The sequence below is a fragment of the Macrosteles quadrilineatus genome, unplaced genomic scaffold, assembly GCF_028750875.1.
Source record: "Macrosteles quadrilineatus isolate MER2022 unplaced genomic scaffold, UCM_ALF_1.0 Scaffold_41__1_contigs__length_1036756, whole genome shotgun sequence".
Lineage (NCBI taxonomy): Eukaryota > Metazoa > Arthropoda > Insecta > Hemiptera > Cicadellidae > Macrosteles > Macrosteles quadrilineatus.
This window is the reverse complement of record NW_026542634.1, coordinates 781,720-808,250: the sequence shown is the minus strand read 5'-3', so window position 1 is coordinate 808,250 and position 26,531 is coordinate 781,720. Positions and strand designations below refer to the sequence as shown.

The following is a 26,531-nucleotide window of genomic DNA, read 5'->3' as shown; positions in this document are numbered from 1 at the left end:
AAACACTTAACTGGCCATTGTACAGTTTAATAAAAAATAAAAAAAACACTTTTTCATGATTTTTTATTGTCTTTGAATTACTTTGGGCTAGTTATCTGTTAAAAGTGGAATTGATAACAAAAAACAATAACATTTACTGTATCTTTATTGACACTGGCATTTTGAAATACGGCAGTGTACGATTATTTTGTCGTACAAGGTTGGCAACGCTCCGTGCAGTGGGCGCGGCCGGGTTAGCGACTTCCAGAGTTAGCGAATTCCGCCGCGAGACAAAATCGAGTTAGCGGGTTCCGGAGTTAGCCAATTCCTGACTGAGACGGTTAGCCAGTTCCAGAGTTAGCCAGTTCCGACACACGACCGAGTTAGCGAGTTCCTGAGTTAGCCAATTCCTACGTCTCTTCTAGTCCTGTAAATAATGTAGAGGTTTGCACTGTCCTGAAAAACTCAGTATGATTCCTATTCGAACGAGTCCGAAATGGGTTTTCAACATTTTTGACTGTCAAAACATAAAACTTAAAAAATAAATAATTTAGTTCAGTAAAGTGATGTTGTACGCCAAAAAGTTACTGAGAAAATCTAAAAAAAACTTTAAATTTAAAATTTGTTTTAAGGATATTAAGTAAATTGTTATAGTTTTCTGGTTTATGGATGTATTATGATCAAGTTTGACAAATTGTGTAATTTAATACTAACATAATTCATACTAATCATTTCACTACGAACAAACCTTAAATAGCAGCAAACCTAATTGCACGTTAAACGTAATTGTATTTAAAAAGGGAAAAAATTTGACATTTTAAGGAAATATTTGAGTGTAAATCAAATCAGACAAATGGAAATTCGCTTAGTCCGCAGATTTGCTGCGATGGGAATATTAGGTAAATTTTACTGTTACCAATGGTCCGAACTTTTGGTAACTGTCACCATCCCTTCTCAAACTGTCGGATTATTGAAAGTTACCTGTATTTATATTTATTATGTATGCTTGAAATAGTTGAAGATTATTTACAAAGCATGATCAACTACAATAAAACTTGCGTTGATGTTTCAGGTGGGAGATTGTGTACAGCAATGTTACGTGTCTTCAGACAGTTCTGCCCCTGAGTAAACTCGCCTCGTCTGACAACGGAACATATCACTGTTCCGCCCTTAGTGCTCAGGGCCCAGTCTCTGCTCCTGTCCATGTCTTTGTCTTAGGTAATATTTGTACTCATTTACAACTGAGCTAAATTTAGAATTTTTTGAGCTCATTAGATATGATCATGTAATATTTGTTAACACAGAATACACTTTACTCACCTAATTAATGTTGGTCTTCCTTTTAGTATGTTTGTTCCTGGATGTATTGGTGTTAAGTGGATAACCTTTTTTTTGATACTTCACAATGTGAATAATTTTTATTTGCATTAATTTCAATAATTATTGTCTAGTAGTTATTGCTATAGTATTAAATTCGTCACCCCCCTAAGAATTTCATTTAATTACCAGCAAAGAAAAGAGTGAATGACGATTTTGGGATGAACTTAAAACTGTGATCAGGGTTCAATAAAACATGTAATATCATTTTGGCTTGTCTTAAAGAATTTAGTAATGATTTACACCGGATATACAAGTTAGTTGAACTATAAATCCCTAAACTATGATTACCCAAAATAACAACAATTCCTATATCAATTTTAGATACTGAAGTTGGTTTAGAACACCGTACTTTACTATAAAGTTTAAAATAGTGTTAGATTAAAGATTTTATTAGAAACATATTTTTGGAATTTTTAGAATCATAACAAAATAGGTAACTACTATCCAAACATACACAAACACAATCGGCCTACAAGTTAAAGATTTTTGCTAATGTAAAGAAATCGGATTTCAATGTACATTTTATAGACAAATTTTGTCTAAAATATACTACATACTACAAGCTCATGTATTCAGAGAGCAAATTAGATCCCTTTGGTAGGTCGTTTTACTCCCTTTATAAATTGAGTACCTTATGACCCTACTTGCAATCCAGGATGGTAGCTCATCATAAACTTAACACATTTAAAGATATTTTTGCTTATATTTAATGTGTTCCCAAATTGGTGTTATATTTATTTAAATCAAATCATAGCCTTTAAATATGTACTCTACGTAATTGTATAAACAATAGAACAAACAAATTATTTATGTTTTTTAGTTAAGTTTACCTCATTTATGTTTTTCAGATGTACCCCATGTCACAATAGAAATAGTAAAAGTAGTTGGTGCCCATAAAATATTTCTTAACTGGACAGTAAATGATGGAAATTCACCCATTAAAGAGTACAACATTATGGTAAGTAACTTTTTTGAGTCAGGTTTCTTAGAGCTGAATAATAAAACTGATTATTTGCTTAGTAATTTTTTCCACTTACTAAAGCTCATGAACTTTTTAAAATAATAAAGTTTTACTTACGAACCTTTTCCTGTCACTGTATTTGGAAAAGTTTTGAGTTTATCTTTTGTCCTTAATGTATTTCCAAATTAAAATGCATTATAAATTATCTCAGCTTCCTAAATATGTTATATGTATTTTACTGTTATATTGAGTTGGTTTCAAACCTAAGTAGTTTTAAAAATTTTACTTAAATTTTTAAACTAATATTCTTGCACATCAAATGTTATCTCATACTGATAGTTGATGTTGTGTGTTTTACAATTTATATGATCGATTTTATTGTTCAAATTTTATTTTAATTGGCAAGCCAATAGAAAAAAATTGAAACTGTGATCATTTGCTGTGTAAAAAAGCTACATAAAAAAATGGCTGGTGTTTAAAACTTCATGGGTGAATTTGAGAATTTGAGAAAGGTAAGGAAACTCTTGTGATGGTTAGTGAAGTATTCATAACCTTCTGGGGCACTGGTGTCTTTTAATGTATTGTCTATCATGTATTTTTCTTATTGTCACAAAAATTTATTGTAAGTAATGGTTCTTATCTGGGATTTCAGTTTATGAAAAATGGCACAAATGAATGGACGTTCACTCGGGAACGAGTGAAAGTGACTAATACAAGCTACGTCATAAAAAACCTCGAAGCTGACACAAGCTATAAAGTCAAGATCAATGCCGTCAATGCCAACGGTCCAAGCAAGGACTATACTTATCAGGATTATGTACATACTTTGAAAAAAGGTAAATAATTAACTGCCAGACTTCTATTAGAAATATAAATATTATATATAGGCCTAATATTGAAGTAGGACATTACCGACATTACACTATCTTATTCTGTCGATTTTTCAAAGTTAGGTTTCAAAATCTAGGCTACATGCCTATACTTGACAAGGCTACTTGTCTCTTGAGAAAACTACCTTAAAATACCTATCATGTGAATTGTTAGTGTTTCACATGCCAATCATATGTTATCAATTTTATTCAAACTTCTAAAATCTGTCAACAGTTTGTTCATCTAAATACAACACAAGTTATATTAGGCTTAACTAGCCTAATACCAGCCCAGGGTCTTACAGACAAAAAAGATCACAAAAGTTGTCTTATACTTAGACGAAATATTAGTGTTTTGCCATTAGCTGTAAATCATTCACGAACATCTTGCAATGTTTTTTTTTACTGAAATTTGCACAGCCGACATTGAGTTGCCATTCACAAAAGCTGTGGTATAATCTGCAAAAAGTATTAGTTCTGAATTAGTTTTTTTGGGACAAGTCATTGATTCATTTCGGGAGAACAAAGCAAATTCTGTAACAATATTTTTCAAATATGACACCATGCCATGTAGAATTTTTTTTATAATTCATGTAAAATACCTGGCCTGTTTTTATGGTAAAATATTAAGAGTGTATAAACTACGAAACAGTTGTATAAAATAAAGGGAAAATAATTTAGTAAATCATTTACTAAAGTATAACCATGCTTAAGATTTGATTTACGAAATAATAAAATATTTTCACATATCACTTGATAAATTTTAGCAAGTAAAGACAATGATTTGTAACAGATCCAGACATAGTACCCATCCTGAAATTCAAAGCGGGAGGAGCTGACTTTATAAACGTGGGATGGGAGGTCCCTACAGAAGACGAAGACCATGTCCACCTTCTAGAACTGGAGTTGACCCACAACACTACCAGACTAAAGAGCATTAGCATGCAGTCCCTGGCTACTGACAACAAGAATATGCTGTTTGGAAAACTGGCATCAGCCACCACTTACCTTATACGGGTGAGAAGGGAAAATAAATAACCCCGATATGATTTAAAGATAAATTGTAATAGCTGTGTTAGCTCTTCATTCTGTATGTCATACAGTGTGGAGTCTACTCAACACTATAAAATTCAATGTAGCCATTTTCACAGTGCACTCTGCACAAGTGTGGGCCGCAATAAAGGAAGAGTTGATTTTTAAAATTTGCTAGGTTTTCATTTGGTTAAGGTTAACAGCTTTCTGAACTTAACAGTGGTTTTGCATTATCATGACATATGGATATGACAAATGGCCAATAGAATTTGAGGAATGTAAACAAAGAAAATATAAAAATTTATGTTTTCACTTTTGCTGCCATGGAAACCCATTAATATTTACTTTCCGTAGTACACCCTAGTGAAACCTTTAGGCAAGGCCCCAAGTTAAATTATAAGACTGGCAACAAGGCCCTGAAACTCCTTGGACTGTAACTTATTACGTAAGAAATTTCTGCCTAATAAGCAGTTGCAATTGTTTTTCCAAGATTAAGAAAGACGAACAGACACCTTAATCATATTTGTATTAAGTTGTATTATTTATTACAGGGAAGAGCCTGCAGTGAATATACATCCCAGTGTGGCAATTGGTCTGAATACATCAATGGAACTACTATTGATGGAGGTAAATGCTTGTGTGATATCTAATGCTCAAATTTGGTATTAGATTAAAAATATCCAAGTGGTATGGTACCAAGATTAACTAATCTTGGGGCTTTCAACCTTCTATGTAACCCAACCATCACTGGAAACAATCGAGCACAAAGAAATTACTATTTCAGTGTTCTCAATGAACACTGTAGTTGGTACATCGTGGCAACGTCTTTTACTGCCCTTTTCGTACTCATAAGATACAACGCCCTAGGCTTATGGTGCCTGCACTTGGTTGTATTTCTTAATTTAGCCTACTGTGTACGTCACAGTTCATCAACATGTCTTACCTTACCTGTATACCACCTCTCTGGTGCCCCTTACGTTTTGGTCTCAGTTTAAATAGAGACTTTTGGGGTACACTTCCATATCTGTTGGCACAAACAACCGAATGAGTAATATTGATTATTCGATTGTTTAGTATATAGTAATAGTTTAGTAATAATCAATATATCAATCGATATTTTCATTCGGTTGTTTGAGCCAACAGATATGGAAGTTTACCAGACTTTTGGCTGAGTGGACAAGTATTACCTATAGTCTTGTTATAGTTTGTGGTTTTTTAATAAGTTGGTTTCATGTCATTTGTGAAGATGGTTGAAAAACAGAAAAATGTAGCTGTCTCAATGTATAAACACCTCAGGGGTGCCCATCCCCCCCAAAGCTCACGTCACAGAATCCCCCCCAAATTTGTTGTTTAACCCATGCCGGAAGGTCTGGGGGCTAACCCATAGTTATGTTTATAATGCATATAGCATATGTTTATAGTTATGTTTATAGGGAAGGGGTGCCCCCGACACTTAATAAAATTTATAGGAATTTAAGCGTTTGAATCAAACTTTTAACCCAATTTAAATGGACAATTTTCCTTTAAAACTCTAGTAGCAAACTATTTGTTAGTTTAGTTTTAATTTAAATGAGTTGGATTTTTAACATGCACACAATTTGAATCAAAATTAGCCATGTAGTTTTTTTTATCCGATTTTCCATGGGTTAATAGGTTTTAAAAGGGAAAATCACAAAAGTTGTAATAACTTTTGAACCATAATTTTTACGGCATAGAGGGTTTATACAATTTTTGTCATAGTCAAAGAGTATAACGTGTTAATTTTTAATCAAAATCGTTCGGGCCAATTCTGAGAAAATTTTCTTCATCCATTATTTTATAGGGTTTTATGGAATATCACTATTAAAAATCCAAAATGAAAAAAAAACATCTGGAGAGACCATGGATTGGTACCTAAAATACCAAAATTCATCAAAATCGGACTCGGACCACAGGCGTGGTCTGTAGCTCAGTACCATACACACATACACACATACAGACAGACACACACATCACTTCGAAAACCACTTTTTTGGGATCAGGGTTTCTACATAAACAATTCTTTTACCATATTAAATTGTAGGGGAGAAAGTACTTGAAGTTATGTCAAAAAGTTGAGATATTTTCTAAATTGCCCTTTAATCCACTTCTGAGTTTGGTCCTTTTTAAATAAGTGTAAAATATTCAGTCTCAAAAATATTACTAGGCCTTAACTTAATAGCATATTTCGTGCCTAGGCCAAAATGAGGTTTTGCTGGTTCGAGGTAGTTTTTAAGTTCGATACGAGGTCGAGGACGTAAAACGATCGAGAACTGCAAAACCATTTCAGTCCGAGGTACGAACGCTATTATTCACCACCCCACACTATACCCTATTACCACTAATTCACCTCAATGATAATGCACTGCACACTGATATAGTCAACACAACTACAACTTTAAGGTCATGTGGATAAATAATTTGAGGAATCAGCAAAAATAATAATAAATAGTTGCTAGGCAGCGGTGACAATAAAACAACTCTATTGCAATGCTATGGATACTGATTGTGTATTTAAAGCGGGCAGCTGATTTTGCGGCCCTAGGGATGTAAAAACCTGCTCGATCCCCGAATGACGATGACAGCTGGCATGGCCTGCAAAACGTAACTTTCAGCCACCAATTAATGTACCTATATGTAAAACAGTTAAAAACATCATAGTGTGGCAAAATAGTACATTACGTTACTAGTCCTGAATCCCGTGCGAGACGAAGTCGAGTAGAGGTTTTTTTTTATACGAGTCCGGCCAACACATTTTGGACGAGTGACGTACGATAGTTTACGCCATACTACTAAATCCGTTCAAATCCCTATATTACCACCAACTAAAGGACTAAAATCACTTTTGTTATAACCACTCATTGCCACCCAAATACAGTATAATCAGCTGATTGGTGTCCGGCAAAACTCATAACTGTACAGTAGTAGGCTACTGTATGAAACCCCATTTGATTAAGGACAAACAGCTGTTTTCTGGACTAAATCCTTGCATGGGAAGTTCGTCAAAATAGTGTAGTGTGAAGTAAAAAAATAATTATATATCTATTCTAAGACTAGTAAAATTTGTTTGAAGCTCTTTCTAGATTCAAGAAAAGACAATAACAAATACAATTTAATTAATCCAGAATCATGTGTTTCAGTTCTTGAAGTTAACGTAAACACATAGCCTATCAAAAACCTTAATTAAATTGTCACAGTACTGTATGTCAATTTCTTCCAATGAATAAATGACCCAGGCATAATTATTTGGGAGAGCCAAAATATTATCCCAAGCTTTCATGTTGTTGTTCATGTTGTAAAAATAGCAAAATGATTATCATTATCATAATACTGGTTTTTTATGAATCAAGAATATATTATAATAAACAAACCTAAAAAACCATCAATAGGTCCTCAAGGCAATGAGACTATTTGAGAATGAGTTCATAATGAAAGGTAAAAACAAACTCAAATTGCAGATACAATTTAATAAGCAACCATAATCCTTTGACAGCAGTTGGCAAGGAGTTGTTCTCACTGTCAAACATGATACGAGTCCAAAAGCGGAAATCCACATAAAAGTATCTATATATTTTATAGCAATTATAAAATGATTTATTAATCAAGATGAAATATCAAACGGGATTTCGATTGCATAATTACCCCAGTAATAAATTAAGGAGGTCGTAAAAATTATCTGATTAATCTTTTATGTGCTTTTAACCAACCACTGGCTTGAATCCCCCCCAAAAAAAATTCTGATGTCGCATTTTACGACATCAAACCCCCCTGTGGGCACCCCTGAAACACCTTAAATAGGTTTACAAACGGAGATACATAATCCATTTATTAATTTATAACATGTTTACTTAGGGTTTATTATATTCCTAGGACCTTTAGATCCTTGGCAATTGGGTTCTATGAATTGGTCATTTTTAGGTTCTCATTGGAGAGACATAGTCATAGACATAATTTATTTCACAAAACGCTGAATACATGTAATATAACATTAACAATAAGGTGCACTGTCAAAATAAAAACATTGTCTGTACATAAAACATATTTAACTAAACAGAAAATCAAATTGAAATCAAACAGGAAAATATATTCTAAATTACATTTGTGTAAAAATCTTTAATTGAATAAAAAGCTTTGTCATTGAGTAAATTATCCATGGTTTCTTTAAATATTATTTTGTTCATTAACTTGTAGCATTAAGGAAGTACAAATCACAATCTCAGCCCAACATACAATGGACTTTCATAAAAGGGTCAATCGGTGTTTGGGGAGTCTATAAATATTTTCATTGCGAGTTTCATACCTGTGGTTGAAATCTATTGTTTATGGTGACTCATTAGTAACTGAAAGTATATAGGCTATCTTAATAATTCTAGAATATACAGTTTAAGTTAGAATTATTAAATTTTGAAAAGGTTTCTTACAAGAACTGTGTGAATGAGAATTAGTTATAGTACGAATAATCCGTTGTTGTAACCTGAATATAGAGAGAGAAATTCTTTATTTATACAAATTATTTTGCAGCAATACATCCAAAAATAAAAATATCACATGGGTCACAATGACCTGTGCGTGATAGAGTCCTTAACTGGCTGCTTCATCAAAATAAAAGTTCTTCACACTTCACTACATATAAAAAAAATCTAACAATAACTTGTTAAAATAAGCATAAAAATTAATTTACTATACAATTATAATTATAATAACCTAACAACCATATACAATGTGCAACTCAATAGCTGGGGAACTCATTGCTTGCATTACATCTGATGAACACATTAACTTTTTTTTCAATTCCCAATTTTACTGAGGCGTAGATTCCGTCAAGTAAGAGTGCTGTGGAAGGTACAGTACTTACAATAGATAGTTCAGTTAGAAGTAGGAATATAGATTTTATACCAGTAGCTTCACCCCATAAAATTATGCAAGAGATAGTAGGGAGTAGAGTAGCAAGAGCAAGAGAAGAGTAGCATGTATCAATATTTTTGATTTTAAGTTGCTTTAATGGCTTCCCTTAAATATTAAAATTTAAGAAAATATAGTGAATTTTACTGCCAATAACTTATTATACTTCAGGTTTATTCATTTTGATAAAAAAAATAAAAAATGTATTTAATTTCCAGAATCGGGACCACCGGAGAATGTAACTGTTGTCTGCAGATTTGACAATATGACAAGATCCCCGTTTGTTTTGGTTTCTTGGGCCCCACCTTCTCAACCTAACGGCAAAATTGTTTATTATAATGTAAGTTGAATACTGTATAACTAATTCTTCAAATATTTGAATATAATTTACCATATAAAGCTATTTATTAATCACAGTAGTTGGAAGAAAGTTGTAACATCCTACATATTTAATTCCAACTTGTTTTACTATGTATTTTTGAATAGACAGGCTAATATTTTTTAGTAAATAATTTCAGTGATGATGAAACAGGTTATTTTCCAACAACTGTAAATTATGTTGTGAAGTGAATTCATTTTTGGGATTGATGTTTTAGGTGACCTCAAAATTTAACATTCATCGAGCGTTGACTGTTTTCTGTCAAGGCCTCATGAAAGACATTGCATATGCTAATTCTATATCTGATACGTTCTCATTGAATACATGAATCAGTGATGCAATTAATTTTAACTGTCAAAGCGTCTGTCAATTAAAACCATTTTTTACTTGTTTGTAATATTTATTATTTTTATATTTTTAGTTGGAACAAATGTTGGGGTTTTTACGAATTCAACTTGTTATTTACTGTTGGAAGGTCTTTGGTTTGAATCTAAAATTATTTTGAATAGACTTGGGAATGTGGAGTTCAAAATTTTAGCCTAAGATATGACTTCTTCAGAGTAAATGTATTTTCTCTGACTTTTTGTGTATCTATAAACCTCTGTGTTCTTATTTCCTCTGGTAAGCTAGCTGAGCACCACAATAAACTTTAATATAGACAAATAGCATTTCTGCTTATAGCTCCTTAACATTTTGCAAGTGTTGGCTGCTGATAATTTGAACAAACTTGTTAATTTTTAACACCACTTTGTGTTTTTTCCTCAGGTTGTTTTAGAAGGCTCTGCGAAATTTAAAAATGAGAAAGGTGTTGATGATCACGTCACTTGGGGTCCAAAAGCAAAAAATGTTGATGAAAAATCCCACTCTGCTCGCTTTGACATGGTCCCACCTAATACAAACTACACGTAAGTAATGTTAATTTGTGGATGAATAATATTAGTGATTAATTTAGTGGTATTACCTCATTTATTTACTTGTAATTTAAGCATTTTGTATTCCATAGAGAATGTGATCTACCTTATTTACCTTAATGCCAAAAATAAATTAATTCTTCACCAGATTATCTTGACAGACTTTTTCAAATACTTCCATCCTTCTAATTCACTCTCACACTCTTGACTCTGGGTAGTGTTACTTAAAACCATGAGTACAGTTAAACCCTCACTAACTCACTTTAATATCTATTTTTTATCAATCTGTATTATTTTCTAAATAAACTACTATTGTAAGTAAAAGCCCTGGCTTACAGTTGGATTTGTTTGGTTAGAAGTGGTTGAGGTATGGTGAACTATCTTTGACTATCAACTTCTTTTTTCTGTAGTGCGATCATGTGTTCATACTTGTCAAATTTTGGTGTTAAATCAAAACAAACTGACATATATCTTCATTGAACTGACAAAAGTTGCATTGAAAAATAGACTGTATACTCTAGTTTTATTAAATTCCTTGGCTTTTAGAGAATATTTACTGTGAAATAGAAACTAGATTCCTAATTACAAATTAATAATGATTAATTTGCTATCAAATTATTGTCTCCAAATTATAAATGGTTGCTTTTAAAATTTAATTAACATGATGTCTTTAACGTAAAACATGCACACCACAACTAACTATATCACAACAAAAACAGTCTATAAGGGACAAAAGAAAATTGCAGTAGTTTATACAGTGTTACTTCTGATCTCAGTGATAATGATTTTACATACAGTAAAACACACTATAACCGGTATAGACGGGACCAGGTCATAACAGATAAACGAATTACTGGATAAACCGATTTTTGAGATGTACACAGTTAAAAAACACCTTCAGAAAGTCTCTGCAATACCACCTGCTATACATTAGCACGTTGTTGCATTCTCTTTGCGAAGGTGTTTTTTAGCGAATTTCCCTATAGGGAAGTAGCTATTACCGTAGGTGGCACGGTAAGACCTAGGCCCGGGACCGATTTACTTTTTCATTTTTATGTCCCCAGAGGTCAAAGACACCATTTGTTGAAATTTTTATATATGTATATATATATACATATAGATTTATATATATACTAGCTGTACCCGCGGGCTTTGCCCCGTTTAACTTCATATGTGAGCTCGTTCGCATGGCTCAATCACGTCCTGGTTGAAGTTCGTTCGCTACGCTCACTCACCTTTAGGTTGGAGCTCGTTCGCTGCGCTCACACGTCTTGTTGCAGTTCGTTCGCTACGCTCACTCACCTTTACGGTTGGAGCTCGTTCGCTGCGCTCACTCACCTTTTGGTTTCAAATTAGCTGTTGTCAAATATTAAAAAAATAATAGTGCTGCACTCTGTTGGTAATCCTTGTAACTTTAATGCTATTGAACATAATAGAACACAACCAACTTGTTTAATTGAAACAGCTGTTATGATTCATTAATTCCATTTAAATATGAGTACTCATTAGGTTACCATGGGAAACTCCAGAGCCACTGGGGCGGAGCCCGAGAGTCCGATCAGAATAAAAACCACTTAGTTTTCCTATTTAATGCCTAAAGAATCAGTGTACCAAATTTCAGCCTCTTAGGTAAGTGGGAAGTGGGAGAATTAGTGATGAGTGAGTGAGTGAGTCAGTCAGTCAGTCAGTCAGTCAGTCAGTCAGTGAGGGCTTTGCCTTTTATATATATAGATATATATACGTCCGTGAACGCGATAACTTGAGTAATTTTTGTCCGATTTTGATGAAATTTGGCTTAAAGGTGTAAGGCGGGATAAACTTAAATAAGTTCGCGAACCAGTATGATCGGACCATGGGAACGGGGTTCAGGGTGTCCACATTCTGGAAAATCAGGGATAGTCATGGAAAGTCATGGAAAAAAATTCTGGTCATTGAAAGTCATGGAAATAGGCAAAAGGTCATGGAAAGTCATGGAAATTCCCAATGACGGATGATTTTAGGGGACTATTCAATGCTCTAGTCGGCCGTAACTCCGACTACTGTAGCATTTTTCAGGATTTTTCACAAATGTTCGACGATTCAATTTATTACAGTTGTATTAGTTTATGAGTTTTGAGTTTGTATTATTTCATTGTTGTACCATTGTACTACATTGTTATTTGTTAATACATATTTCAGTAGTTTCTGCGAAATCTAGGCAGTTTTATTCGTGTGTGTATGTTATATTATAATTTGAGTAAAGTTCGTGAGTTATGGAAATCCATGGTAAATGGTCATGGATAGTCATGGAAAGTCATGGAAATAAATGACAAATATTCTGTGGACACCCTGTGGGGTAAAAATTGGTTTTTCTCATTTTTGACCCTCAAAACACAAAATTTCCCAATTTCTCTCTAGACCCTTTTAAAGAGCTTAAAAAAAAACAAGCAATTTAGTATATCAAAGTGTTTTTTTACAGTTACCTATCGGTAACGGAGAAAATTCAAAAAACTATAAATTTAAAATTCCCATGTTTTTCTTATGGAGAATATTGTAAAATGTTGTAGTTTGCTTGTTTATGCATATATTTTGACCAAACTTGGCTATTAATTTATTTTATACTAAGCTATTAATATTTTACTAAAAAATACACTTTATTAGTTTCCTTGTAGCAGCAAACCTAGGTACACGTTCAACCTAATGTTATTTAAATAGGTTTAATTAAAAATCAACTCAGACAAATGGAAATTCGCTTAGTCGGCAGGTGTGCTGCAGCGGGGGTATTTTTTTTTAATAATCTCGTCATGAAAAAGTCTCGAACGAACAAGATTTTATAATCTCTAAAATTTCTCGAACATTTTAAACTCGTAGTATCCATAGTAGACCATCCCTAATAGTCCAGTCAATCTGGGTGTTTTAGACAAAAATATACCATTAGGCTGGATTTTTCCCATTGGCTACAGTAGACCCTCTCTAATCCGGCACTGCACCACTCCGGCACTCCAGTAATCCGGGGTCTTTTGACGGGAGGTCTTCCACGATCGCGGCAAAATTCTGATTATCTCCCGCGGCCGTGTAGTCTAGTTAAAGATAGCTTAACTGCTTCTAGCTAAAAAAAGTCCAACTGTAGGCCTACAGGGCACAATTTGTGGTAAATCATGTCTGGACCAGCATTATCACACACATTATCACAGTATATTGTCACAATGTTCGGTGCTTGTGTATTCAGCATTTGGTGAGTCGGTGACTCAGTCGGTAGTGTCACTGACTAAAGTCAAAAGGTCAAGGCAGTGAAGTCGTGGGTTCAGATCCTGATCACTGCCGCTGCTTTTTACCAGTACAGTTCACCCGTGTACTGTACTGGCTCACCCCTTGCTTTGCTGGGTACGTTCCACACACAGGCTCATAGCCTATGTGGACGGGCAAATGCAAGGTTAAAAGAGGCTGCCAACCTTAAAAAAACAGCTAAGAGTCTAAAAATATGAATTATGTTTGTATAGGTAAAAGCTTAATTTTGCAAGTGTGCTACTTTACATACTGAGTGTTACTATATGTCTGCAGAGTAAAGGTGGCGGGGGTGACACGCAGTAGAGGTGGGGGTAAGAAGGCAGAGCAGCACTGCCAGATGCCTCCCACCACTCCTGACAAAGAGAAGCTACGAACCATCAGCTGGGGCAAAGTGGAGGAGCAAGGACGTTGGATGGTCAAGTTGTTTATGCCCAAGGTGTCGGAGAGAAATGGACGAATCTGCTGTTTCCGGTAAAGATCACTATCGTTTTTCTTAAAAATTATTCCTCAGCATTTGATTTTGGCTTTAAGATGATCACTTTTTAAAATTAAATGACCGAATTAAATTAATACTTTGTTAAATGAGTGGCAACTCAAGGCACATAAACTAACTTAATTTGTAACCAAATTATTTTTGAAATATTTTTTAACGTTCAGTATTATGTTTTACTCTTTAATTTGAATTTGACACACTTATTGTTCCTACGGCTACAAGGTGTAAATGGCTTTCCTGGAATAAAAATTTTGTTCAAATTCTTGTTTCTGAAAGAGTAAACGTTATGTTTGCAGAGTGTTTGTGACAAAGTTGGAGCTCCACCAGAGTGTAGCAGACCTACCTCCTCCTCAGGACTCTAATGTGCTCAGTTACCAAGAGGTCCACTACGGCAAACACGGAGGAACCTACCTGGCTGATATGTTCGAGAGGTAATTCTATCTTAGAGAAATCCTTGCTGACATTATTCTTTCATCGAACCAAAGGCTAGTAGAATTAAAGGATTTTTAAAGGAAACACTCAAAAAGCTATAGATCCTTCAGTCCTTTACCAAAAAGACCTAACTAACACTGACAAAAAAGTGGTGAAATATGACATAACATTTTAAAGAATAGTTGAAAATATGTTAGAGGTTAAATAGTAATCAACTACCATCATAAATATACTATGGTAAATATGTTACCTGTAATAATTGTTAACTTTTTAAAAGTACAAAACACAATGGATGGAAAAGTTGAACACCATATTTTGATAATATATGATAATATATGATTTTGATATTATGATAATTAGGGGTGTGCGAGTACTCGAATCTTCGAGCTTTTTGGTCGAGCTTTTCATTATTCGGCTCGGCTCGAGGCATTTTGAAAAAGCTCGAAGTTCGAGCCGAGCTTTTAATACTAAGTCAAAACTAAAAAAACACTTAATTTGGGTCGTAATTGAAAACAATGTTATCACAATTCTACGTTGTTCATGCATTTGAGGTTTGATAAGCACGAACACGAACCTCAGCTCAGTCAAGACGCAATGATTATCGATCGTAATTTTGAGGAGATACAGTAGTAAAGAGACAATCTACCACCTATCCTATCGCGTTGTCTTTCTAACACAGCTATTCGTATCGTAATACACAACGCAGTGCGAGTGCGTGATTGGCTCGTCGCTATGACGACACATGGTTGCCGTGGCAACCTACAGTGCGCACTGAGCACTGCGCCTTGTGTGGGAGGGGAGATTATACCAACAAACTATTTCAGGAATTCTATTTTGGGACCGATGGAAGATAAGGAAGAAACTAAAAGTGGTCACGTGTGCAAATGTAGTGGGCGACACAATAAGGCTGTAAACGAGTATCGTCATGCCTTGTTCCTTGTTTGTTTACTTTTTCAGATTCCTTATCAAACGCCCCTATCTGCTATCTCTCTTTCTCTCTCTCTCTCTCTCTCTAACAGTGTACTGATTAAACAGATTGTGGTTGACGACTTTTCTACTTATAAGATTCCCTGCGGTTATTTTAGTTCAATCAAACCCATAACCTTTCTAATGTTTATCAAAATAATTAATTAATCCGTTTTGTATTTTATTCCCTTTAAACCAACCCCTATTTACCATCTATATTTTATAGAATAAAATGTTTGTTTATAAAGTTTGACTGGTAACTCAATTTTGTACCTATTTTATTTTGTTTAAAAGTAGGGGTGTGCGGATATCTGAAAAATCGGGTAACCGGGCCCAAATTCGATATCCGACACTATCCGTTATATATCCGGCTTTTCGGATAGACAATATATTTTGACGTTTTGAACAAAAAACTAAATCTCCATAGCCACCATTAGTTTCCCAGGACAAAATTACAGCAATACGTTTCCAACGACCTAACAGCAAACGGCAAAGAAGCCTTGTATGATGCAATACTGATAACTAGTTTAGTCGTTATCGGCTGTTTTGCTTTACGATTAGATTCGTCTGGAACGAACAGACATAAAGCAGAAAAGAACTACCATGGTCAAATGAAAGTCAACTCGTGCTTGTCTCCCTCCTGATACTAGGGGCGCTGCGTAATAGTTTTTTTACAGTACTGTTTCAAATTCAAAGTAGAAAAATCTAGCCTACTACTGTGAAGTTACGTAAACAATAGATTTAATGTTTCCCAAAAAAAGTCAGAATAGAAACAATAGAAAGGCAACACAATAGAAGGGTGGGAGGGGTTGGGCAATGACCTTGAAAGGAGCGCGGGTATAGTGAGTCAAGTAGGACCGGAGGGGGAAGGGGTGGGTAAGACCTTGAAGCTATATATAGACTTGCACTACTTCCCTAAACCTAAAGGACTGGCCGGCGAGTGGTATTCCAATCACAGGACAAGATACGTCGTGTTTTAGGTATTCATTGCCCGGGTTGACTTTGGATTGTCTTACTGTGTAGAAACTTTGAATAATAAAAAATAAAGTTAGAACTAACCACGATTATTTAGCATTGATTGTGTACATATTAAATGATTAAACTATAGGGACCATGGATATATACAAACTTTTGTCGTGATTTTAATTTCAACATCAAAATACAATATTGCACAATCGTGATATTTTAGGTCATCGACCTTTATTATGCATCCGGTATTGCTGTTTCGGAAGAGAAGCACGTTGATAAATTATAAATTGATATTCCCGTAGTTAAAAAGAATTATTTTATAAATCTATAAAACAAAATCATAAAATCTTACATACAGATAACAATAACGGAAATTGTAAAAAAGGTATAAAGATAACACGTTATTCTTTCTCTTTGTTCTTCTATTTCTTGGGTTTCCCTTCATCACGCATTCAACAAGTTGCCATGGTTACTAATCACCCATGTCGTTATCAGCTTTTGTGACATAACGCACAGCAGGGGGGTAAAACTTGACGAAAATCGGTTAATTTTTACCTATTATTTAATTACCAATGAATGTACTACTTTATTGGTATTTGGTACTGTATTAATAATCGGTCAAAATGGCCGATTTTTGTCAAATTTTACACCAAATTTATTGAAATTTCAAGGTGAATATTAATAAAACAATTATTACCAAATATTTGTATTAATTTAAAAGATTGATTTGTGGTATTGGGTTCCCCACTGAGTGCAGCCGAGCGGCACCGGCTTATCAGACCCTCCCCTCCCCCGTGGTCTGGAGAAAGCTTGTAAACAAACTATTGCACAAGCGACTTGACATTTGGCTGCTTCAACTATAATTTTGTCAAATGAACTGTGATGTTTCAAAATCAAAAACAATAATTTGGGACCATACTGCTTAACAATAATGGACTGCAATTATTGATAAACATACAATCCATTTTTAACAAACTAAGATTATATGATTCAAATAGAATTATAAAAATTATCTTGGTATTATACTTGGGGTAATGAAGTTATGTATGCTAGTGTAATTCTCAGTTCATCAAGGTTCTACTGAATAATGTTTGGCAGTGAATAAGTGTAGAATGCAATTTATAAATTCAGGGATACACACCTTTTACACAGTTATAAAGTCGTTAATTAATAGAAATAGTTAATTCTGGAAAATTAAAAATAGTGATCGCATTCATAAACCTGTTGTCAAAACAGCAACACGGGTGTAAGGGTTTATTGTTTTAGATGCAAGGGTGTTTCAAGGACAAAGTACAGTGTTGGGCCTCCCGGCTTAGGGGGGGAGGGGGGCGGTGAGACTGTGTGAAGGGGAGGAAACTGGTTTTGGCTATTTATTGATTAGTTCCCTGACCCTTCTAGATAACAAAATTGAGTGACAGTATTAAATCATTGTGTACTTTATTTCATTTCTTGTTTACTTTGTGTGTTATTCTATTAATTTTAGTGTTTTGGTCTATTTCCTCTATGTCAATTATATCTTTTTTAATATATAAGTTTACTTTTTACTTGTCTCTCCACCTTTTTGGATCCAAACCAACCATGTTCTTTTTTTGATTAATACGATTCATAAAACAAAAATATTTTGTGCATGGAAAACAAAAAGAATAATCACGTGTTTTAAAATTTATTTTGTATTTATTTATACAAAATAGAATTAAATATTCATAGTAGTTACAATATACATTATGTAATCGAGTTGCTAGTTGTTTTGTCGTCATTCAATGTCGCGATGCTGTTCTGTTCAAGAATCAAGAAGAATCAAGAATATTTATTTGCCATTAAATAACAGAACGTTACTGTTATGAAAGACAATCTGATTGTCTCAGTCTGCACTGCATATCTCGTCAGGCCTTCAATCGATATCCTTTTATTTCTTGCATCTTAATTTAGTTCAGTTCAGTTCTTATCGTGATTATCTACTATTTGATGTCTTGACAATTCTCAAAGTTTTTAAACATATTAAAATAACATTGTGTTTATTTAAAAATTGACAGAACATTATTATTATTATGCACTTTTTTAAGAAAAAAAAGTTTAATAACTTAGATAAGGTGACGCTAGGAAAAGCTCGGCTCGAAAAAGCTCGAGCTCGAAAATTTTTTAAAAAGCTCGGCTCGGCTCGGCTCGAGGTTGAAAATCACTATTCGCACACCCCTAAGATAATATATGGATAAGTCATAACATTCCATGTCGTATCCACTGTAGACACCCCTTAACCGGCCTTTCAACTGGTAGTGGTAACCTTCCTTTTTTGTTGTGTATTGCTAAAATTTGTAACAGCAATCTTTAATTTTTGTTACAAAATAGACTGGTCAAATTGTTATGTAGCTCTTTTTTCGTGAAAGCTACCATATGGTTCTACTGTATATGGTTTTTTACTCCATACACGGTACTGTGCCAGTTGTGCTATCTGCTTCCAACTTTTGCCCTCTTGTAGTTTCTCTTTGTCTACTGATCCTCTCCAAGTTGTCCTTAGTTGTACGTAGTCCTTAGTTGTACGTATTCTGTTACCTTGAGGATTCTACTCCAGTGCTTGTTAGATGACAGTAGATTTTGGTCCTATTGAAGTAAGGTCATTCCACTGTGTTCTCTTGTTTGATAGTTGTATTTACCTGGCTTTGATTTGTAATCTGCAGTAGCTCATCAATTGTTATCTTAACTAAACTGAATATGAAGAAATGTTTTAAGATATTGGTTATACACTTACAGTGTGTGATAATTTTTGTTTATTACTGTGTTTGCATTCATATTTATAACTCTATGTATTTATTTTACAGCGATGCCCTGATCAATGACATATTCCTGGGTGACGGTCACACTGTGGCTTCCCCCTCCAACAGTTCCACTTGTAGACAATGTGTGGGGCTTAGACCTCGTCCTGCCACCACCACAGTCACTCCCCCAACCACCACTACTCTCCAGGTTCTTGCGGAAATACCCTCTCTCAAACAGCGTAGATCCCTCACTACCCCTACTCCTGCCCCCTCATTTGATGTCTACGCCCAACTATACGATGGCCAACTCGACACCAACAGCAACTACACTGGTTTTGTAGAAGTCATTGGTAAGAACTTTTTTAAAAATTTGTGATAGTAATTAAAATAAGTCATTGACCATTTGAGTTTTTAAAGGCTGTATATGAAGATTCTATTTTTAATATTCAGAATTCAACACCCGCATTTAAGAGAGTCTTAGTGTTATACACATGTACATTTGAAATAACTCGCCGGCCAAAGTTAAAGTTATTATTTATTATATTTATTATACAAAGTTATTATTTTTAGTGTTGCTTAGCGTTGAAAAGAATTGTAAATTATATAAGTTAAAACATTCCAATGTAATAGTCATGACACTTTGTAATATACTGTATACTCTAAAATTATATATAAATTCTGTTCTAACTGAAAACTAACTAAATATTGCCCATATTTAAATTTTATTTATTAAATCTTTGTTTTCCTAGTATTTGGAGGAGAGCAAGTGCTAATCCCAGCTTATACAAGCTATTTTGAAACCCTTCAGCCTGGACCACAAGTGTTGCATGCTGCAGAGTCCTCTCAGTTTCTCACCATCATACTAGAGGTATACTCATCACAGTGCTACAGTGCTGTAGGTCTGTACAATGGCCGAGTGGTCTAAGGTAGCATCGTAGATTATGGAGTATTAGCCTGTCTGTGCATCTCGTTAGGAATTTACCTGTCCGTGGTAGGGCTCGGTGGAAGAGGCCCACCTAAAATAAAGAGGAGACAGCTCACATGAAATTGAAAATGGATCAATTCTTTGTGAGTTGCACCTCAGCTCAAATCAGGCGTTTTGCTACTTGTTACTTATCCTTACTGCCTATGTGTTAACTGAAAATTTATTTAAAAATTATTTGTACAGGATAAGGCAGTTAAATGGCACAATTCCGACTCCAGCTGACAAGGGTGGGGAGTATGAGTGTACAGGGGAAATTACCTTAAGCGTCAAGACTAGTGGAAATTTCAGTAGCCATGAAGCGTTAAACTTGAGCTGTAAAGGCATATTACAAAAACGAGGATGTGTATTTTGTGCTCCGCGCACTTTTTGTTTTGAGTTAATTCTACCACCATGGGCTCCCCTGCCATCAAGGAAAATATCCTCTTTTGGGTGAATAACTTTGAAGTTACCGCTAGCACGACAAAACGCTACAAAACAATTGCAGACGTTTTGCAGATGCTAAAAAACATCACGGGTGGGTTTCATCTCAGAATTCAATAATGTGTGCAAAACCAAGGACGCCATTTTACTGACACTATATTTAAAATAACTATTTTAAGGTGAAACATTAATTTCCACTTGTGTACTCAAGATTTATGTTGAAACAATCATCTTTTTTTTCAAAATAAATTATTTGTGGTTTTTCAAAAGTGTGCAGTTTCTCTGCTTTACCCTGTTTATGTTCCTAAGAAAAGGAATAGTATAGTAAACATCAGCATAACTTAACCACTGAATAATCCATAGAAAATTGCAAATATCGCCCACGTTATTGCTTTAGTGAATTGTTGCATTTATTCTCACACATCACACATCATACATCACTGATGTCTGTCTATGCAGGTGATGATTGTGCTGATTCTCATTGTCCTGATCCTGCTAGTGTCACTGTGTTTGCTGCAGAGATACACCAAACAGGTTGCTGAGGCTCAAGGTGTAGAAATATCTCTCCGCAACTCTCTCAGGCAAGTCATTTTCTTTAGCTCATGCATACTCTGCCTGAGGCATCATGTGCCATGTTGACATAATCATTCAAATATTGAATTGCTAAATTTGTTTTTAGTTTGCCAACTGTAAAATGATTTATCTACAAAATATTTTGTGAGCACACTTGTATAGCTCTAAAGATTGGAATAAAAGGGTAGCACATCTAAAAGAGCCACCTGTGAAATTAAATTTTACTTTACTACATTTCATATTAAATAACAATTTGCTGTAGATGCATAATGTATGAATGCTGTTGGAGGCGGCTAAATCATTTAAAACAATTTTCTCCTTTAATACCTTATTTTTTAAATTAGAACCATTCAACCATATTTGAAATTATAGTTACAGTCCCAACAAACTAGATTTAGTTCATTAAAAAGATCTACAACAACTTTGAACTCAACGATTGCATGAAACAATTTAAAATTTTGCAGTGTTTGGGGCTTAGTTGTACAAAATCTCTAAGCATGATATAGAAGCACAGCAGTTTCTGACAAGTCCCCAACACCTCTTAATGAAGAGAGGGTATTTGGTAAAAAATGGGTTTTAGAGCCTCTCCCCAGCTCCCATCATATCTGTAAAATGCAACTAACCAGTAACTATATCGGTGAGGAGGAGAGGGGGGGGGGGACAATGAGGTTGTAATTCTAATACACTCTCTTCCTTGGTAAACCCCACATTGAACAACTCAAACCAAAGCTACAGATTTGCTATTTTGTTATAAATTATATCCATCTTATAAATGTTTACAGTCTTTTCACAGGTTCATGTTAAAAATGTAAACACATAAACAATGTCTCTGCATCATAGGATTGTTGTATATTGCTAATGAAATATTCTTGTTTGAAGACAAATTTTATTGTTTGTATTATTATTGTCAATGTTCATGTGTTTGTATTTGATTGCATTTTCTTCATGGTATAAAATTTTTTTCACTTTCATATACATACAGTGTTTTGTGTAATGCATGGATGCATGATGCAAATGTTTAGTCTGGAAATTTAAGTAGCTTTTATATTAAGCTTTTGTATTCAATTTTACTCTCATAGAAATGGTCTAAAACATTATAACATCTGAAATTTGTTGGTATTTTTCTATGGCATAACAAAAGTGTTTATTATAACAGGTTACGTACCTTGACGTCCACAAATCCTCAGTCGAACGTCCGTTGACTGGTTTCGACTACAAAGTAGTCATTTTCAAAACAGAACGTTAAAATATTCTATTCATTGAATGTCGTCAAAATTTCTTAAAGACATTTAACACACATACATAACACTGTGAACATTTAACATATTTGGCCGGCCGGCACACGTCACTGAACTGCAAGTTTTTACTCAAAAACTGATAAATAAAACTTTTAAAAACCAATTTTGTACAGACAATAACAAATATAAATCTAATAAATCAATATTCATAATTAGTATGACAACTAAATGAATTCATTAGCCTGATAAAATAATATAGTAGGGTATATTTACAGTTAGTGTTGCTTTCACACTGGCAGAAGTAACATACCGGTACTAAACTAAAAAAAACATTGTATTAGCCTTTTATAAAAAGAAAAACAATATTTTGGCTTGCATGAAATAAACATTTTTGTTTATGTTTGCAGAATATTCCTTCGATGTAAAAATAATCAAATTAGTCAGATATATTTTAAGAGAACTACATGTAATGATTAAAACTAAAAACATACACCATTATACTATTGAACTTGATATGGACCTATTCAATCTTGTCCAAAAGTTTTCATTCATCCGTTGAAATAGTTCTACTAATGTTTGGAGTACAAATAGGGGTGTGCGTTGCATCGAAACTGCATCAACATTTTGATTCGTTTAGATTTGTTGCATCAAATCGCGATTGGATTCAGCATGCATCTAAATCCCGATCGGAAAACCTGATGCATCAATTACGTCCCGATGCATATAAACCTAATTTATGCTTCTAAAATTAGTTTTAGATAGGGATGTGTCGATTATCGATTCCACCCATACTTGGAAATTGGTATCGGTATTAAGAATCGATTGACAAAAGTCGATTTCGATACCGACACCCGACAGGGATGAATATTTTATTATCATTTATTTATTTTATAGCTTTTAGTTTTGTAATCACAGCTAACAGCTTTAGTAGCCAACTTAGAACTGTTAGTTCAAAAAGCTATGGTGCCTTTGTTTAGCTTCAGCTGTTCTCTCTCTACATTTCAAGATGTCAGACAGAGAGAGAGAGAGACAGACGGTTAGTCAGACTCAGACAACTGGCGCGCAAATGTCCTGCCAACAGGAAATGAAAAAAAAATGTCTGTATCAATAAGTCAGACCTTTGGATGTATTATTATTATTTTTAGGTAAAAATAAATAACATACATATATACACATACATACACATAGGCTCCTCTTCTCCGTAGTCTTGAAGACCAGGGAATTGTCAATTCTTGAGGTAGTTTTGTGTGCGTGTGTGTGTGAGTGTGTGAGTTTATTTGTTTAGACGTTTGTGGTCGTCGAAGAAATCGTTTAGGGTGTAGTAGGGTCTTTCAATCAGGTATCCTATTAATTTTTTTTGTGTTGGCTTTTTGTTTAATGTGTTCAGAGAGAACATTAAAATGTTTTGATCCAGCAATTCGGGGATTTTACTAGTTTTAGTTAGCCTGTGTTGTTGAATATCGAAATTTAGATCTGTGTTTCTGAATTTATATTTATGGCAGTCTCCTCTGATTTTTGGGGGGTTTAGTTTGAGAATTTTGGTGGTTTCCAGGATGTATATGGATGTGATGGTTAGGATCTGGTTGGAAATAAATAATAAAGTAGGGTTTGAAGTCTGTTGATGGTTGAAGGCATTCTATCGTCCTTATAGCTTTTTCTTGGAGTAATATTAGCTTTTTTATTCGTGTATTTTAGGCAGATCCCCATGCGATGATGCCAAGCCTGATATGGCATTCAGAAAGGGCGAAGTAGGCAATTTTGTTAAGAGATGATGATAGTTTGTTTTTTAGTTGTTGTGACTGAGGCTATGGGTCCTGATTTGTTTGGGTTGGCAGATGGTGGAGGGTTGGTTCAGTTGGTTGTTGAGAAAATTACTTTGATTGTTTTGGATTTGTTAATTTGTAGGGATGGACGGGTCCTGAAATTTCAGGAAATTTTCGGGAAAAAAATATTCCTGATTTTTGGGACGGAATTACATTTGATTCGGGAACTTTTCGGGACGGGAATTGGTCCGATCGTCTGCGATTTTGCCGCTTCGCGAGTGACGATAACACCGCTATCACGAGAGATGTTCCGCGAACGCAGGAGGCGAAGTCATTTCGACGATCGTGCCGTGACCGCGGAGTCAAACCAAAGATCCCGCCTAGACCGCGGAGTCATACCGACGATCATGCCGTGATCGCTAGTCACACCGACGATCGCGCCGTGACCGCGGAGTCATACCGACGATCACGCCGTGACCGCGGAGTCATACCGACGATCACGCCGTGACCACGGAGTCATACCGACGATCACGCCGTGACCATGGAGTCATACCGACGATGATGCCATGACCGCGGAGTCATACCGACGGTCACGCCGTGACCGCGGAGTCATACCGACGATGACGCCACGACCGCGGAGTCATACCGACGATCATCCCGTGACCGCGGAGTCATACCGACGATGACGCCGTGACCGCGGAGTCATACCGACGATCATCCCGTGACCGCGGAGTCATACCGACGATGACGCCATGACCGCGGAGTCATACCGACGGTCACGCCGTGACCGCGGAGTCATACCGACCATGACGCCGTGACCGCGGAGTCATACCGACGATGACGCCGTGACCGCGGAGTAATACCGACGATCATCCCGTGACCGCGGAGTCATACCGACGATGACGCCATGACCGCGGAGTCATACCGACGGTCACGGTGAGTCACATGTTTCTATAGGCACTTGTAAATTGTTGTAACCAAACCATTTTTTGGTTTTTATAGATAGGCCACAAACTTCAAAAATTGATTTTGTTTGTCTTTTTTTAAGCACAGGAAAAAATCCCGTCCATCCCTATTAATTTGTATATTTAATGGTCTCTTCGGTAGTTGAGTTCTCATTTTGAGGTGAAGTTGGGGATAAAATGGTGGTGTTGTCAGCGTACATTATGATGGTTTTGGGTAGAAAGTCCGGGAAAGAGTTTATGTAAATAATAAAGAAAAGAGGTCCAGCCTTGGGGAATTCCTTGTATTGTTGTTGTGAGGGTGGATCTTGTTTTAATTTTGAAGGATTTTTGTTAGTATTCAATTTCAACTTGTTGATTTCGATGTGAGAAGTAGCTGATAATCCATTTAAGAGCCAGGTTATTGATGTTGAGTTGTCTTAGTTTGTTTATTAGGATGGTTCTGTCAAGGCTGTCGAACGCTTTCTGGAGGTCCAGCAAGATTCCAGATACTGAGTGTTTTTGTTCCCACTGGGAAGCGATGCATTCACGTAACTGGTTTAGTGCTGCATTGATATATAGTAGTACATTTTAGTGAATTTCCCATATAGGGAATATGCTATTACCGTAGTACTCATGGTAAGACCTGGACCCGGGACCGATTTACTTTTTTGTTTTGAGGTCCCTAAAGGCCAAAAACATAATCCGTTCAAATTCATATATATATGTTGTTCATATATATGTTGTCGTATATATATGTGTATATATATGTCCGTTAGGACGATAACTCGAGGAAAAATTATCCGATTTTGATGAAAATTGGGATAAACGTGTAAATATACATTTATTTAAACAAGTTCGCGAAGCAGCATCATTAAATATGTATGGGAATGTGGATTTATGGGGTAAAAATTGGTTTTCCCAATTATGACCCAAAAAACATTAAATTTAGCAATTTCTTTCCAAACCATATTGTAGAGCTTTAAAAAACAAATAATTTAGTTTATTGAAGCGTTATTATGTGCCTAATAGTTACGGAGAAAATTCCAAAAAATATAAATTTAAAACTCCCATGTTATTCTTATGGAAAATAAGTAAACTGTTGTAATTTGCTCGTTTATGATCATATTTTGATCAAATTTGGAAAATGCATTTATTTCTTACTAAACAATTAACATTTATCAAAGAAAAAAAAGAACAAAAACACTTTTACCCTCCCTGTTGCAGCAAACCTATGTACTTGTTAAACTAATTATATTTAAATAGGAAATAAATTTGATATTTTTAAGGAGACATTTAA

The 26,531-nt window shown here is 34.9% G+C and overlaps 1 protein-coding gene across 1 annotated transcript in view; it reads left to right on the top strand.

Annotated features, from left to right (window-relative positions):
• LOC129005886 (tyrosine-protein phosphatase 69D-like) overlaps window positions 1-26,531 on the top strand; it is a 94,782-nt gene that overhangs the window by 20,715 nt on the left and 47,536 nt on the right. The window contains exons 5-16 of the mRNA XM_054434922.1: window positions 1,052-1,197; window positions 2,208-2,317; window positions 2,973-3,156; window positions 3,983-4,206; window positions 4,773-4,848; window positions 9,360-9,481; window positions 10,286-10,425; window positions 13,972-14,169; window positions 14,488-14,622; window positions 19,375-19,661; window positions 20,061-20,179; window positions 21,176-21,297. Of these exons, the coding sequence (XP_054290897.1) occupies window positions 1,052-1,197; window positions 2,208-2,317; window positions 2,973-3,156; window positions 3,983-4,206; window positions 4,773-4,848; window positions 9,360-9,481; window positions 10,286-10,425; window positions 13,972-14,169; window positions 14,488-14,622; window positions 19,375-19,661; window positions 20,061-20,179; window positions 21,176-21,297 (1,863 nt within the window). The remainder of the gene's footprint in view (window positions 1-1,051; window positions 1,198-2,207; window positions 2,318-2,972; window positions 3,157-3,982; window positions 4,207-4,772; window positions 4,849-9,359; window positions 9,482-10,285; window positions 10,426-13,971; window positions 14,170-14,487; window positions 14,623-19,374; window positions 19,662-20,060; window positions 20,180-21,175; window positions 21,298-26,531) is intronic.